This window comes from Nipponia nippon, unplaced genomic scaffold, assembly GCF_047370975.1.
Source record: "Nipponia nippon isolate SJK-2023a ecotype South Korea unplaced genomic scaffold, ASM4737097v1 scaffold_4, whole genome shotgun sequence".
Taxonomy (NCBI): domain Eukaryota; kingdom Metazoa; phylum Chordata; class Aves; order Pelecaniformes; family Threskiornithidae; genus Nipponia; species Nipponia nippon.
In genome coordinates, this window is record NW_028262358.1 from 17949357 (window position 1) to 17963923 (window position 14567).

The window sequence follows — 14567 nt, forward strand, 5'->3', positions numbered from 1 at the left end:
TCTCTGTTGGTTTGGTAACAGCTTCTATCCAAATACATGGACAAGAATATAGACAAGCCCTTAAAGCTGAAAGCTGTCTCTTCATAAATCTTACAGAGGATCTGCGGAATTACCTTCTTGGGTTTGAGGGGGACCTTTTGCCCTTTATCACTGCTGCTTAGATTTTGATGAAGAACTGTGCATGTATTCTGTTGGAATTCTTATCCTCTCCTCTACCTGTATGTGCAAGCTGGTATAATAAAGTGTTGTCATCGAGCAGCACTTTACAGTCTTGGCGTTGTATCATGGAAGACTCATAATAACAAACTTCAAATACGAAAAATGAAACTCTAGCTTTTTAAAAATTTCCTTTTACATATGAATCATTCTCTGCAATTATCTAGTTTCAGAATTGGATAGTGACTTCTACTGCATCAGTATTTTGTGTGCTGAACTTTAAACATCAAGGGACCTCACTTTCAGGGGTGCCTTTAACAAACTGTAAAAATCGGGTCTCCTTGGAGGTTTTGTCTATAAAATCATACTACAACTGTCAGTAAAAGCAGTATTTCCTTGAAATAATTTGAAGTGTGACTTTGGATATACTCTTTCTGAAGAAAAGCATCTTTTTATATCCTCAGTCAGTGAACGGTTGTGAGGAAGAGACTTGGGGAAGAGACTAGTGTCAGGTATTTAAGCACTGCCCTATATGATACTTTTTCAGAGGTGAGCTAAAAAACTTGTGTAGACAGAGGCTTCCAACATTTTGTTCATGGAGGGCACTTAATGGCTTGTTCTTCAGGTTCTGGTCACACAATGAAATTAATTGGCGGTACAGTGTCTCAGTTTGGTGGATACAGGACGATATCCACAATTAATGGGACTCCAAAGGCTTTGCAGGCTGTAAGTGATGTGGAGTGAGGCCTCATTTTGGGATCTAGTAGTTCAGATGATACTGCCATAAGGCAGGTGCAGAACCTTTAGCAAAATCCAACATCCAACTTAGAAAGTAGCTGTCAGTCGTTCTTTGTCAAAGAGGAAGGCTGCTTCAGCCTGGGGTTTTGTTGGAGTGTGTGCCGAGTCTGGTAATTTGTTTTTTTTTTTTTTTTAATTTTTTTTTTGACACTAGGGATAGAGAGTCTGTTCATGAAATATGCGGATGATGCTTGGCAGATAGTTGACTGGCTTAATATTAAACGCGCCCCCCCCCCCCCAAAAAAAAAAAACAAAACCCAAACAAAAAACCAACAAAACACCCTCTTGACAAATTGGAAAAAAGATCTTGGGGGGAGAAAAAGATGCAGCAGAGTAAGGACAACTACAAAGTTATGTAGCAAGGCTGAAACAGTGTAAATACACCCTGGAAATGACATGCCTGGTAATAGTTTTGTAGAAAAGGACATGGGGATATTGAGCATTACAAGGCAAATGTGGGTCATCTGTGTCGTGGTGTTGCAAAAGGGGCAAGGTCCTGGAATGTATAAAAAGGAGCGTCAGCCACGAGATACGCGACGCGACCTGGATGCTTTACTTGGCACAGGTGAGGCCTCAGCTAAAGCACTGCACCTGGTTTTAGACACTGCATTTCAAAAAAGATGTGCATCAACTGGAGAGAATTCAGAGAAGACGCCACAATAACTGGAGGTATAAAACATGACTTAGGAGAAAAGACTGATGGACTGATGGAATTTGTGATTGTGTGATTAAAAAGATGGAAGATTAAAGGGATAAACCAGGAAGCTTTCAAATATAAAGAACAGTATAACCCATTCTGCATGTGTAACGAGAGTCAGAAATCTTGAGCTAAAACTGGTAGTTTAAGTTTTATATTGGGGGGAAGAAACCCTGTAACGCTACAGATAATTACGTGGTGAAATATATAGCTGAGGAAGTCCCGAGATCTCCCTGATGGGAGGTTAAGAACAGGTCAAATGCTGACCTGGCAGGGGTGATACAACAAGTAGTTGTTTTGCCTGATGGAGGCGGAATGGTTATAGGACCTGCTGAAGTCCCTTCTGCTCTTCCTTCTCCCGCCTCATGATTTCCCACAAAACGAAGTGCCTAAGGACTGGTTTAGTTTCTTTTGGTTTCTGCACTGGTGCATCAGCCGTTTTTGTTGCGTTCGTGTACAAGCGCTAGGTGGTCTGACCGCCAGTGAATCCATCGCTGGACTGACTTCCAAATTAGGGACTTGCAGTACATGTTTGCAAACGCACACGTGGGTTTATACCTTGGACTTGGAGTTGAATTTTGCCTGTTTTAGTCACCATTTGTTTAGTAATTTGCATTTTCTTCATTGTAGCATAGCCGCAGCTCTGAGAGTCTTTAGATTTCTGTCCCCAGATACCTAAGCTTCTGCTTTGCCCCACTGCATTTGCCTTTCTGCAGTTCTTTACTGTTTTGCCAAACTGGAGGATTAAATTATATTGAACACACTAACCCTGTGTCGATATCGAGGTGCTTTGGAAAAACTAATGAATTGAGCTTCTCGGAATTCTGGAAAGTTTGATAGGCAATACTGTATTAGTTTTTCACACTGAGAAACTGAAACATAGACATGTCTTGCTGTACCCTGCCCTATTTTGGGCAGAAGGGGGTAGGAAAGGGGAGAACTGGGGAGAGCCTTGAAAAGGCAGGAGGAAAGCTGAACATAAGTCTTATTGGACAGTTTAGACATCAGGGTTTGCAAATGGAGATAAAAGTGATTTATTTCCCGTTCTTATTTTATAGTACAGATTTTAATATTAATACAGTATGTAATGGAATATAGTAGGCTTTAATCCAGACAATAATTCACTCACATAATATCACCTTCCTTCCACTTCTCATCAACTCTTTGATAGGCTGGATGCTGAAAGTGTGGTGGTATGATCTCCCATATTTTAATAAATACGCTTGGGCCTGTTTAGAAAAACTTTGTCCCAGAGTAACAAGGGGCTTTTGGAGACCTTTTCCGGCACTAAACGATTGCCTTATTCCCAAGGCAGGGTCAGATGTACCTATGCCATTCCTGACAGGTGTTTGTGTAAATGCTGTGTAACAACCTCTAATTTTGGCTCTTTACTTTCTGTTCTGCCCACTATGGAGAACAGATAACTGCCTTCTTACAGAAGCTTTCCCTTCTGCTTAATCTGTCCTTTTCCGAATATGATCTCTGAAGGACTGTTTCCGTTTATGTCTTTTAGGTTTTCCTGTGTACAGCAGCTCTTCCTCCTCTACTACCTCCTTGGAAGGCAAGCAGAATTACTGCAAGAAGCGGAGCTCAACCAGCAGCAATAAAAAAGCAGTGACTAGAGTGTCTTCTGCCTCATCGAAAATTAGTGCTGGTATGGTCTGGTTTATTGAGGTGTGTTTTCGCAGGTGGAAGTTTACTGCTGTATTGAATACTTAGGTAGAACTGCTTGTGCTGTTTCAGAATGTGAGATAGTTCAAGACAGACACTTGGGAAGTAGTTTAACCATAAACTTAAGTTTGGCAACTTTTTAGAACATCTTCAAGAGGAAAACTGTTCTTGTAGTTGGTCACTGTGCCTTTCAACTGCAGAGAAAAGACTGTAGTCTGCAGTTTTCATGCTGAAGCAAAGCAATTCTTTGTCTAAGCAGAATTTGCAGCGTGTTGCCATGTGTTAAAGGTACGCTGTGCTAAAGATAGATACTCTATTTACCAGTCAGTTGGCTCACTATTTAAGATTTTCTTAAATTTTAAAGATATAATGTCACTAATTTCGGATCTTGTTCTTCTGTTGAACAGGGTTATATAGTTCTCCGGCTACAAGGAAAAATCCTTTTGATGAAGGAGAAATTCAGGTTGGAGACAGAGTGCTGGTGGTAGGACAGAGAACAGGCACTGTTAGATTTTGTGGGACGACAAAATTTGCACCAGGTATTTGCAGCGCTCCCTGTGCGTGTTGTAGAACCCTTATGGGATAACTTACACATGAGCACGTGAACATTAAGAGAACTCCTATCTTTTTCCTCACTCCCTCCACAATTTTCTAAATTTACTGGTTTGTTTCAAAGTTCTTTCTCTCTCCTGTGCTTCATTGAGTATTTTTTTTACTTTAATGCAACTGCTAGGAAAAAATAATCGTTTAAAATGTGACTTTTACTTGTCCACTAACACTGCTTAATTTAGGAGAAATATTTTGATCTTGAAATTGTAGGTATTGTTACAAAGCTTTCTGAAAATCCTCAGTTTAGTCTCCAGCATGGTGCAGTTTATTGAGGTCACATGCCTTTACTCCTTACTTTTTGTAGGAAGCCTTTTTGACACAGCTCATCTCTTGCAGTACCGGTACTCTTATGTCATTTCCCTGTCTCATTCTCATCTTCTTGGCATCTTTAAGAGGGTAATTGTGAACACTTAAATGTTCACAAACAAACCTTTAGGTCACAGGACAGATGAAAAGTTATGAGCACCTCAAACTCTACCACCATTTTCTCCTCCATCTCCCTTTCAGCTCCCCCCTCTCTTCCCCTTGCTAAAAGACACATTGCAGTGAAGCCAGGTGTTTTCAAACAGAAGCGAGTTGTTGTAAATTATGGAAACTGATTTCTGAATACTACCTTTTTGTAACCAAATTCTGTGTTCTTTATGTCCTTATCTATAATCTTCTTATTGCAAGAGTAATGCAAAAACAGTTGGTAAGTTTAAACGAGGTCCGTTTGGTTGATATGTAAGCGGCAATACTCTGCCTTGACACTTGGTGGCATCAGTATTAAAAAAAAAAAAAACCAACCAAAAAATGTTAGAATGACAGAATGTGAGACTGTGGTACCAGCTCCGTACTTTTTTCATTCTCGCCCCTTTCCCCAGTTTCATTGTAGGCCGTCCTTGCTTAAGATATCGCAAATAACTGATTCTACACTTCCATGTGATCACTCTTACCTTCGTGTTGTTACTTACAAAGTAAACAATGAGAAAAGGACTGGTTTTCCAAAGTTCCTATAACAAGTGTAAAATCAGAAAGCTGTGTGACAGTGTAAGTCTCTTCCCTCTCCCTCCACGTTAGGGAATGAAATTTTTTGGAGAAAAACATGGTATTGTAAGAAGTGAGGATGGAAAGGTCACACATCTTCACCATTTGCAGAACCAGGAATTTATAGAAAATGTAAAACAGATGCATTTTTTTAAGCATCTCAATTCTAATATGTATCAAAGCTCTGGAAGTTATCCAAACTTTATTTCTTTTGCTGCAATGCAGATCTTTATTTAATTCTAAAAACAGGAAGGGGAGAACTTCTGAGATACCGAGCCCTTCTAATTCATAAGCTGTCATTCCTGCGGTTCTTGAGCTGATAATTAGAATTACCATTTTATCCAGTGCCTTAGTACCAAGTGACTTGAATTAAATTTTGAATCTTCTGGGGATGGATAGCATAAGGACTGCTAATGGAGTATGAAATTTAGCACCTTTACATAATTAGCTCACATTTATCACAGGTTATGAATGATCAAGCTTATTAACATCTTGATGCCTATTCAGTGTTCTGTACGAGATGAATCGCCGGCCGGTTCGGATTCTAACACCCTTCTCTCAATATCATACAACCGGCCTTGCAATTTGTATTAATTATAACTCGCTAGATGGAGAGAAGGAATGAAGTAATAGCAAAACTTTAATTTTACTGTTGATGATCTCAGATGAGGCATAAACCATGTGGTCAGAGGACTAAAGAGGGAAACTTGAACCACTGCTGCTCTTCTTGCCTGTCTCCTTTTTATCAAATAGCTACTGTTATTTATAGTCGGTAACGTTCTGTTCGGCTTTAGTGTATGTATCAAGGGTTTTACCTTTTCTCTATTAATTAAAATGCCAATAATTTTCTCGAAAGCATATGAAAATGCTGAGGTAATTCTCTTTAGATTTATCATAAATTTTTGCATAGTTACATAGATTAATAATAAATATATATTATAAAATACCTCTACAGTTTCTAAGTAGAACCTCTTTTCCTTGATATGGGTGAATGCCAACTGTAGCAACTGTCTAGATGAAGAAAAGCCTGTGGTGTTTTGTTCAAAATACCATGATTTTACTGTTTTGAAATGCAGGATTCTGGTGTGGAATTGAATTGGACAAGCCTCACGGGAAGAATGATGGTTCCGTGGGAGGCGTTCAGTACTTCAGTTGTCTCCCCAGATACGGTATATTTGCACCACCATCTCGTGTACAGAGGTAAGCACTGAAGCTGTTGTAACGTTTGTGTTGCCAAATGCTTTCTGAATGCATTTCCAGTGGGAAACAAAGTTTTGCAGCAGCTACAGAAGAAATACATGTTTTCTTCTGCTAATGGAAGTTTATAACCTCCATTAAAAACCTGGTGGGTTTTAGATCAGCTTTTTGAAAGCAGAGTATAAATTGGAAATGCAGCTCTCCCTGTTTCTCTTGCAGCCACGTCAAGTATTTTCATTCCAGGGCCTCCATTTCTGATAGTCTGTGTTCATTAAACCTTACTTTCGTGACCCAATCCTGATGTGCTGAGCTAAATTTGGTTATAAAAGGAAGGTGCCCTTGGATATGACTGAAAATACTGTTCTCATTCCAGCTAACAGCACAGAGGAACCAGAGCACCCACCACTTTGTAGTCTCTCCGTTAGGTTTCAGGAAGAACAGCTGAGGAATACTGTGCTCGTTCCTCCTGCATTTGTGTCTAGTTACTTTGCTGGACATGTTCTTGCTTTTCTTTCCCTGAAGATCCTAGCTCAGCCAAACGGTTAAAGAACTTGCCTCAAAATTAGACATGCTCTATTGCTGTGTAAAAGGCAAGTAACTTGAATAAACTAGTTTGGCTATTCTTACATACCAGCCTGATTACAGCTGCAATGTTCGTGTCTTTTGGGGGTGGCTGGAGAAGGGAAACAATCAGAACTCTCTCAACGTTTGACAAGCAGGACGGCAGCAGTAGGTTTGTTCAGAGTTGAGTTGAAATGACTTCTTCATTGTGTTATTGCTTTTCAGACTAACAGGTTCTCTGGATTCTCTCACAGAGACTTCGAGTAAAATAAATCACGCTTTTCCAGGTAGGTGCGTAAGACACTCTCATTTGGCTTAGGCAGCCGACCGCAGGCTACCGTTCTACAAGCAGAACCTACTGCACAAAGCCCGCTTCTCCGAGAGCAGAGCAGATGTTCAGGGGACCCAAATGCCAGCCAACAGCCTGGCTGCTCCCTTCCTACAAATGTAGCCTGCAGCAGGAGCTGTGGAGGACTCGGTTGTTATTAACCCTACACGGGCAGAGATAATTATGTCAGAGTTAAGGTTGTTGACGCTCTTCCCGTATTACCGTATTGCATGCTAGTCAGAGCTAACCATAAATTGAACCTGCTCCTCAATCTAAATTGACATTGATGAAGGGATCAGTGTAGGAAGGGGTCCATATGAAATTACTAAAAATTAAAATTCGGTGAGTTACTTGAAGCAGTTATTTTTCTTTCTCCTTACCTAAGCTTTTTGTGAAAAGGCTGCTTCAAATTACCCTTGTTTGGTTTGTTTAATTTCATTTCTGTCCTCTCTGAAAATTGGAATGCGTTATGGACACTTACTTTCATGAGAAGTTTCATCACTTAATTTCCAAATTGGAGGGGAGAATGTGTAGCAAATGTAGTGGAAACAGTGTAAAAGAAAACAAAGAATATGAGGTCATAAAGGGCTCTTTTTTTTTTTTTAAGAAGTCCTACACAGCTTATGAACCTTTCCACTTAGGTTTTAGACGCAGTCTAAGCACCACTTCCGCATCTTCACAAAAGGAGATAAACAGAAGAAACTCCTTCGTTAGGTGAGCGTCTTGAGTTTAAAATGTTTGGCTGTTAGCTTTACTGTTTCTTGTTCAAAAGAAAAGCTTTATGCATGTATCATATCTAGACCTTTACATGTTCATTTTTTTTTTTCTTTGAAAATGGACCAGAAGTAGACTATTTTTCTGTGGGTACCCAGGAGTACAGTCCTTGGATTCAGGTTGGCATTAAAATTGTTTTCCAGTTGTTCATCACTGCATATTCTCCAAATTCTTGTATTTTCGGACAGCTGGGCGGAGTTCAGAGGGTCTTGTTAAAGGACTTCAGTTTGTCCTGGTGATCCCGACTGACCCTTGCATGTTAAAAGCTGTTTTGCCTAAACTCTGTCAAGCCCCACATAAAATGCTTTGTACCGCTTTGTTTACCAGTACTCTCACCTACGGCAAATATTGTAGATCCTAGCATCAGGTGAAAGGAAATTGATTCTCCAGGTATTTCACGCTGCCGTGTGTCCTAGCCTGTTAATGTTATTACCTGTTTTGCTATGATGTGAGATCAAAACCAATTTTTTTTTTAAAGGGAGTTGAGGTTTTTTTCCACGCACTTCACTGAATTACAGATTTGCCCTGAGTCATTTGCAGAAACAAGACTTCCCCCCCCCCCCCCCCCCCCCCTTTTTTTTCCTAACTAGATCCAAGAGCTCTGTGTTACGGCGCAGCTGGAGTAACAGCACCACGGCTAACACTGAGGGACCCGTGAAGCTGCACGAAGGCTCTCAGGTTCTTCTGACCAGCTCCAACGAAATGGGGACAATCAGATACATCGGTCCTACGGACTTTGCACCGGGGATATGGCTTGGACTTGAACTCAGAAGTGCCAAGGGAAAGAATGATGGCTCCGTGGGGGAGAAGCGCTATTTCACCTGTAAGCTGAACCACGGGGTCTTAGTTCGACCTAGCAGAGTAACCTATCGTGGCATTAACGGGGCAAAACTTGTAGACGACATTTGCTGAGCCAAAATCTGCTCCAACAATAGGAAAGAAGTATTTAAAGCACAAAAGACCCCATCTAGAATGCAAACTTATTTTTAAATTATTAAATCTGCATTTGCATTTTACATATATATAAGTATATATGTGTGTGTGTGTATATATATTTTAATATATATATAAAAATAGAGAGATAAAAAAAGTCCAGTCCCATTAAGAAGTGAAAGCGCTGTCCTGTTTCTCCTAGTGACACAGCCCTTGCCTGGGAAGGTTATCGCAAAAGCATCTTGGGTTTGAGATGCTGTTATTATTCGAATAATGTTCCAGTTAGAGAACGCGAGTATCTATCTCCGACGTCCTCTGAAGTTGCTTTGTGATTCATGCAGTATTTAAACGATTTTCCTCCATGTAGTAATGAACTGATAATGCTTTGCGCATTGCCTGCTTTTGACAGAGGAGGTGGTTAATGAGTGACATCAGTCTGGTTACCAGGCACTTTGTCAATTCCAATACCAGCTGCTAGCAATAAGAAAGGAAAAAAAACCAAAACAAAACCCTTTTTCAAGCCAGTTGTGAAGTATTTTTACATTTTATCATTCAGATCCCTCCTCTTCTGCCCCCTCCTCTTCTCCCCTCCACAACGAAAAGGGCTGATCAACGTAAGTATTTGCGGCTATCCTAGTGAACGGCAGCAATTAAATAAAAAGCCTTTAAAAAGCACAAATATGCTGCATGTCAGTCTGTACAGTAAAAAGCACTTTTTGTTGTATGCATTTGTAGAAAGAGCTACGCATAAGAAGCACTCTTCAAAATAATGCACTTTGCACTCTCCTGGAGAGCTATCCCTCATTTTTAAAGACTTTTTCTTGTTTGGTGTGCCGCAGGCTATGAGTATCAGAGTTTTTAAATGCAAATAAACCCAGAGTGGAACTATACATAATAGCCTCGTCATAAATATTAAGTCTGTATAACTACAGCATGGCAATTCCTGCCAGTGGTATGGATTATATGCAGGTTTTCAAGCAAGCTATTAACATGATTTGATTTGTTTGTGATACGTGTTTCTGTTTGTTTCCTTCGGAACAGTTTCCAGTATAAATTTCTTGTAAGAGTCTTACGATAATAAATTAAGGATAGTTTTAGGTACAGCATTGTAACACACCTCGATGTGACATTATTTGCATATCGGCCTTTTACAACAGCCAATAGTTTTGTCCATGTTTTAAACATGTAATGTATTTTAATTGCTTAGCGTATGTAAACATTATCTTATCAGGATGGGTTTGTGTTCCAGAACAGTGATTTTATTCTTAAAAGATCTGCTCGCTCTTACCTACTTGAAGAAGCGACACTTTAAATTACATCACAATATCCTATTTTTAGACAGAATTCTGCTGCTGTTATCTTCTTCTAAATATTGCTGTAGCTGTTTTTCCAGAGCTGTATTTAAAATGATGCATACTGTAGTCTATAACTTATGGGAATTTTTAATTGAATATAAAAGCTGTAAATTTTGAACATAAAAAAATTAATGCTTTATATTTGAAGATGCAAATATTCAGTGATGTACTGAACTTTGTCCAATATCTGTTTCTTGCTGGTATTAGTAAAATGAAACCCTGGTGAATAGCATGGCAAAAAATTTTTCCTTACGGACTGTACCTCTCGCTTCTGTTCGGATGTACAAATGAGGCAAACGGGATACAGCACGGAAGGGCAGCTGTAGTCTGTTATCCCGAAGCGTTTGTATCTTCTGGCTGTTGGGTACAGACCTGCCCGTTGTCAAACACAGCGTTTGTACAGCACGTTTCACTGGTTTGGTCCCCGCCTCGTGCGCCTGGGTGGGCAGTTCAGTTTCCGTGCCGAAACAGTCGCTATCAGAAATGCTGGTTTTGCCTGCCTGACAAGACGGAATGGGTGTCGCTGCTTTACCTGACGGGTAGCTGGAGTTCTTTGGGGGAACAAGTGTGTGGGTAAGGCAGCAAGCCCAGGCAGTTTGTTACAGTCACGCCATTTCTGTGTGGCATCTTGCACAGATGAAGGAATAGATGGGGATAACCTCTTCCCAAGAGTTTTCTGATTCACTGGTAACTCTTTTTTTTCCTCCCAGGGTGTCAGGCTGCACCGTGCACAGCTCTGTAGCTACACCCAGGTCAGCTGGAAGTGGGCTCTCGGTGGCCTGCGCTAGGAAAGGCTGCAGGACTTCACAGAATCCTGTCTGGTGGGTAGAGAAGAGGGCATATAGGTATTATCTGAGCATTGGTGTAGTGTGCTCTGCCTTCAATTTCAGCTTCAGCTAGCTGCGTGCTTCTCCTGAAAGCTGTGGCTATCATCAGCTAGAGCGCTGTTGGTTAGAGGAGCAAGTCAGGACCCGTATCGGTAGGGAGCTGTGTTTTGGTAGCACTGAGAATCTTCTGCGAAGAAGCAAGAAGCGCTGTAAATTTATGTGGCCTGAAACAGAAATAAATCAGTTCCTCCATTCCAGAAAGGATTACTGATGGCTGTCTTCAGGTTGGTGATGTGAAGGGATTTGTGCTTCCCTAAATCCAAGGTAAGTTGCCATAATCCTTTTCTCCAACTCTTGCAGGAGGACACTTTGTGTCATAAAAAAAATTCTGAAAATAACTGGCAGTGAAGTTTGAAATGAGGTGCTGTGCTGAGGCCTGTATGATCACAGCCCCCGACTGGTTAGAAAAAAGACAAATGATCCTCGGAGTCCCTATAAACCATACAAATAAAATATCTTATAAATAAATAACCAGATGGTCCCCAGCAATGCTGTGCTGCCTGTGCAGACTTGGAGGCTTGTCCTTGTTCTGCAGCATGTCTCTGGGGTCCAGTTTCAGAAAACGAACTTTGTCAGTACTCTCAGCAATGAAATCTTTCAAGCTTTGTTGGACAGCAACTGGAAAAGAAAGGTTGCAGGTGTGGCAGGAGGAGAACCTTCTTGAGGTGTCCCCCAGGGTGGGGAATTCATTTCCAGTGAGTTCAGTCTGCTTGGATTCAGTGACTGTTTTGCAGATGTTGACAGTGATGGTCTTCTGGGCAGGGAGCGCGTGCTTCTACAGTGCTGCTACCCAGCAAGATCTGAGGCACAGGGATCCAAAATTGGCACTGCAGATTTGCAAAACACAACCTAGTTTCGCTGACAAGTTAGCCCTGTTACCCGTGGGAGCGCTGCATAGGTGGCAAGTCCAGCGTTTACATCACGGCTTTTACAGAGTTCAATTTTTGCAGAAGCCTTGTCAGATACCCGGTAGAAACTGAAACCGCGTCCATGAAAGCCACATAGCAGAGCACCCACCTGCATCCTTTTTCCTGCCTCGCTGCAGACAGACAACTCTGGGAAAAAATGGGAATTGGAGCAAAGGTTGCCAGCCAGTGCCAGATCCAAACCAGTATGTGTGTGGTGGCTGTCCGGTGACTGGCTCTGCTCCTACAAGAGCACAGGAGAGCTCTCTTTTCAGTTAAGGTAGGGAGGAACCGAAGGGTGGGCGAAATGGAGGGAGAGGAGAGGTGCCTGCCGGATACCTGCTCAGGAAAAAAGTTGTTAACTAAACCACGGCACTGTCCTGCAGGAGAATGAGCATGTGGATAAGCAAGTGAAGGAGAATAAGGTTTATAGGTAAGTCAGTCCTAATTTCAAGGACCATTTCGTGAGAAAGCAGCTACCTATGGCACAGGAGTGGTACAGGGAGGGGAAAAAGGTGAGCATTTTGGGGCAGCTTCCGATGTTTGTCACAGGACTCAATACTGGCACTCCACTGTATTAAAACACAGCTTGTAATTAGACCTACTCAAAGTCCATGTCCGCACTCAAGGAAAAATGCTGTCTTTGGCTATAAACATTTAGGAATGAAAACACCCAAATGCTCTCTTCTGCTGTGGACTTTGTCCTCCTTTTATACCGGCCAGTTTCCTGTAGGTAAAAGCCAACCTCGGTGGTTTGCAATAGAAGGAGCAGCACCTTTCTCTGTAGGAAGCTTGGAGGTGTGACATTTGCAATGCAAACAGGTCTTAAACGCACTGCTGCTAGCCGGAAAGGTGGCTGTCTCAGTTCAACACCACACCTGCCCCTGTGCGTGTCGGCGCACCTTAATACTTCTGTAACTTTACCAAGTAAAAACTGATGTCCGGAGACCTCCCTCTGACGTTGATCCAATCATTACACAGCCCAACACAGAGAAAGCCAGCTAGAGTAATTTTATTTGTCTTCATGCCTTGTGGTTCACTACACTTGTTTACAATACAAATACACTATTCAATACAAAATACTCAATGACCATATATTAATATTTTTCTTCATAGTATCCCTGAAGTGCACAGGCCCTTCCTTTATAAACAACGTTGGCTAAACTGCTGTACGTGAGACAGACACTCCTATAATGAAGCTTGTTACTAAAAGAAGCCAGATGCAGACAATTTGACATTTTCCTGTGATGGGTTTAACTTTGGGACAGACAAACGGTGATGTCTTTGCTGCTGTGAAAGGCTGTTTTATGCTATTCCTATGTCAAGGTTCTTGTCACCCAGAAGATAGGCTCAGTAACAGGAGCAGACATGCAAAGTTAAATCCTTCATAGCCTATTTCAGACCTCTTACATCACGCAACGTATACGCGACTGCGCCCAGCGGTGCTGCGGCTGCTCTCGCGCCGAGCCTGCGTCCTTTTGGGAATGCACGTGGGGGGAAGCCCGTGGACCCGTGATACCACGCCACTGTGAAAGGCTGACTCAGCCACATTAACGCGGCCCTCGCGCTTTCAGCCCGTGGTACCTGTCCCTCCTCCCCTCCCTACAGCAACGCCCCTCTCCCGCCACCACTCCTTCCGCTGCTCCTCGAGGAAGCAGAACCACCCCAACTTCTCGCCTCGCTTCATTTCCAGGCACATGATGGAGAAACAAGGTTCAGTAGCAGAAAGGAAGATGAAAGGACAACTGGAAAGGCAGACAAACAGGCATCCCAACCTAGGTTACCTGCAGCAGCTTACAGAATCAGAAACCTACCTAACATCTATAGGAACCGGGTAACATCCACATAGAAATAAGCCATTTTCAGAGTATGAGAGTGGTAGCACAGGATTTTCCCAGTCGTGCTGTACATCCTGTAGATCATACCGCTTCCCGCTTTTCCGCTGTAGGGTGAGGAAGACACATAAGACCAGAGTGTAAATACTGCCAATGAAAAAGATTAACAGTCTTCAAAACAAGTTCCTTAAAAAGTTTACATTGTCTCAATAAACTATATTTTAAGAAAATCAGTCATAGACAAAAACGGGTAAGAGGGTTAAAATAATTAATTTTTTTTTTCTCCTACAACACTGTAGGCCCAGCGTGGAGGGGGTTAATAAGGGAATCTGGGATTTACACATGCCAGGGTGCTTCGGTCTGGTGAGCTCATGGTGACTTAAGCCCCTTCTGTTCCCTGCAGCTCTGAGAACTGAACAGGTGAATCGTCTTTCTAGACACAGAAACTAAAAATTCCCAGTTCATGACTAGACAAAATGCTCTTGCTAACGGTCTACAGCTATAGGAAATGTGCTAGAATGAAACTGCTAGAAATTGGAACAGAAGAAACATCAACACTGAACACTTCCAGATGTTTTAAGAGAAATGATAAAATAAATTCTATGAAGTGCCTTCTCGTACACAATTTAAGCCACAGTCTCCTTACAACTGCGGCAAGTGAATTACTTGGCTCTTTACACACACACACAGAGTCCGAACCTCTGAAGTGCAGCCTGTTAGCTTTACCCCAGCACACAAAGCCGCGTTTCTGCTGTTTCCCTCTGCCCTGCTTGGGCCGTCCCTGCGAAAGCCCTTCAGAAGCTTCTTTCCTACCTCACTGAACTCCTGCTGCTAC

The 14567-nt window shown here is 41.9% G+C and overlaps 1 protein-coding gene across 9 annotated transcripts in view; it reads left to right on the forward strand.

Moving 5' to 3' along the window:
• The window catches only part of CLIP4 (CAP-Gly domain containing linker protein family member 4), a 33270-nt gene extending 22938 nt beyond the window's left edge, over nucleotides 1-10332 (forward strand). For 7 of the 9 annotated variants that reach the window (XM_087776953.1, XM_087776955.1, XM_087776950.1 and 4 more), the window contains 6 exons: nucleotides 3165-3305; nucleotides 3730-3861; nucleotides 6034-6157; nucleotides 6941-7002; nucleotides 7685-7757; nucleotides 8408-10332. In XM_087776953.1, coding sequence (XP_087633079.1) covers nucleotides 3165-3305; nucleotides 3730-3861; nucleotides 6034-6157; nucleotides 6941-7002; nucleotides 7685-7757; nucleotides 8408-8729 — 854 coding nt within the window. In that variant the 3' untranslated portion in view covers nucleotides 8730-10332. The remainder of the gene's footprint in view (nucleotides 1-3164; nucleotides 3306-3729; nucleotides 3862-6033; nucleotides 6158-6940; nucleotides 7003-7684; nucleotides 7758-8407) is intronic. The other 2 variants (XM_087776957.1, XM_087776958.1) reach the window with 2 other exon arrangements.
• The last annotated feature ends 4235 nt before the right edge of the window (nucleotides 10333-14567 follow it).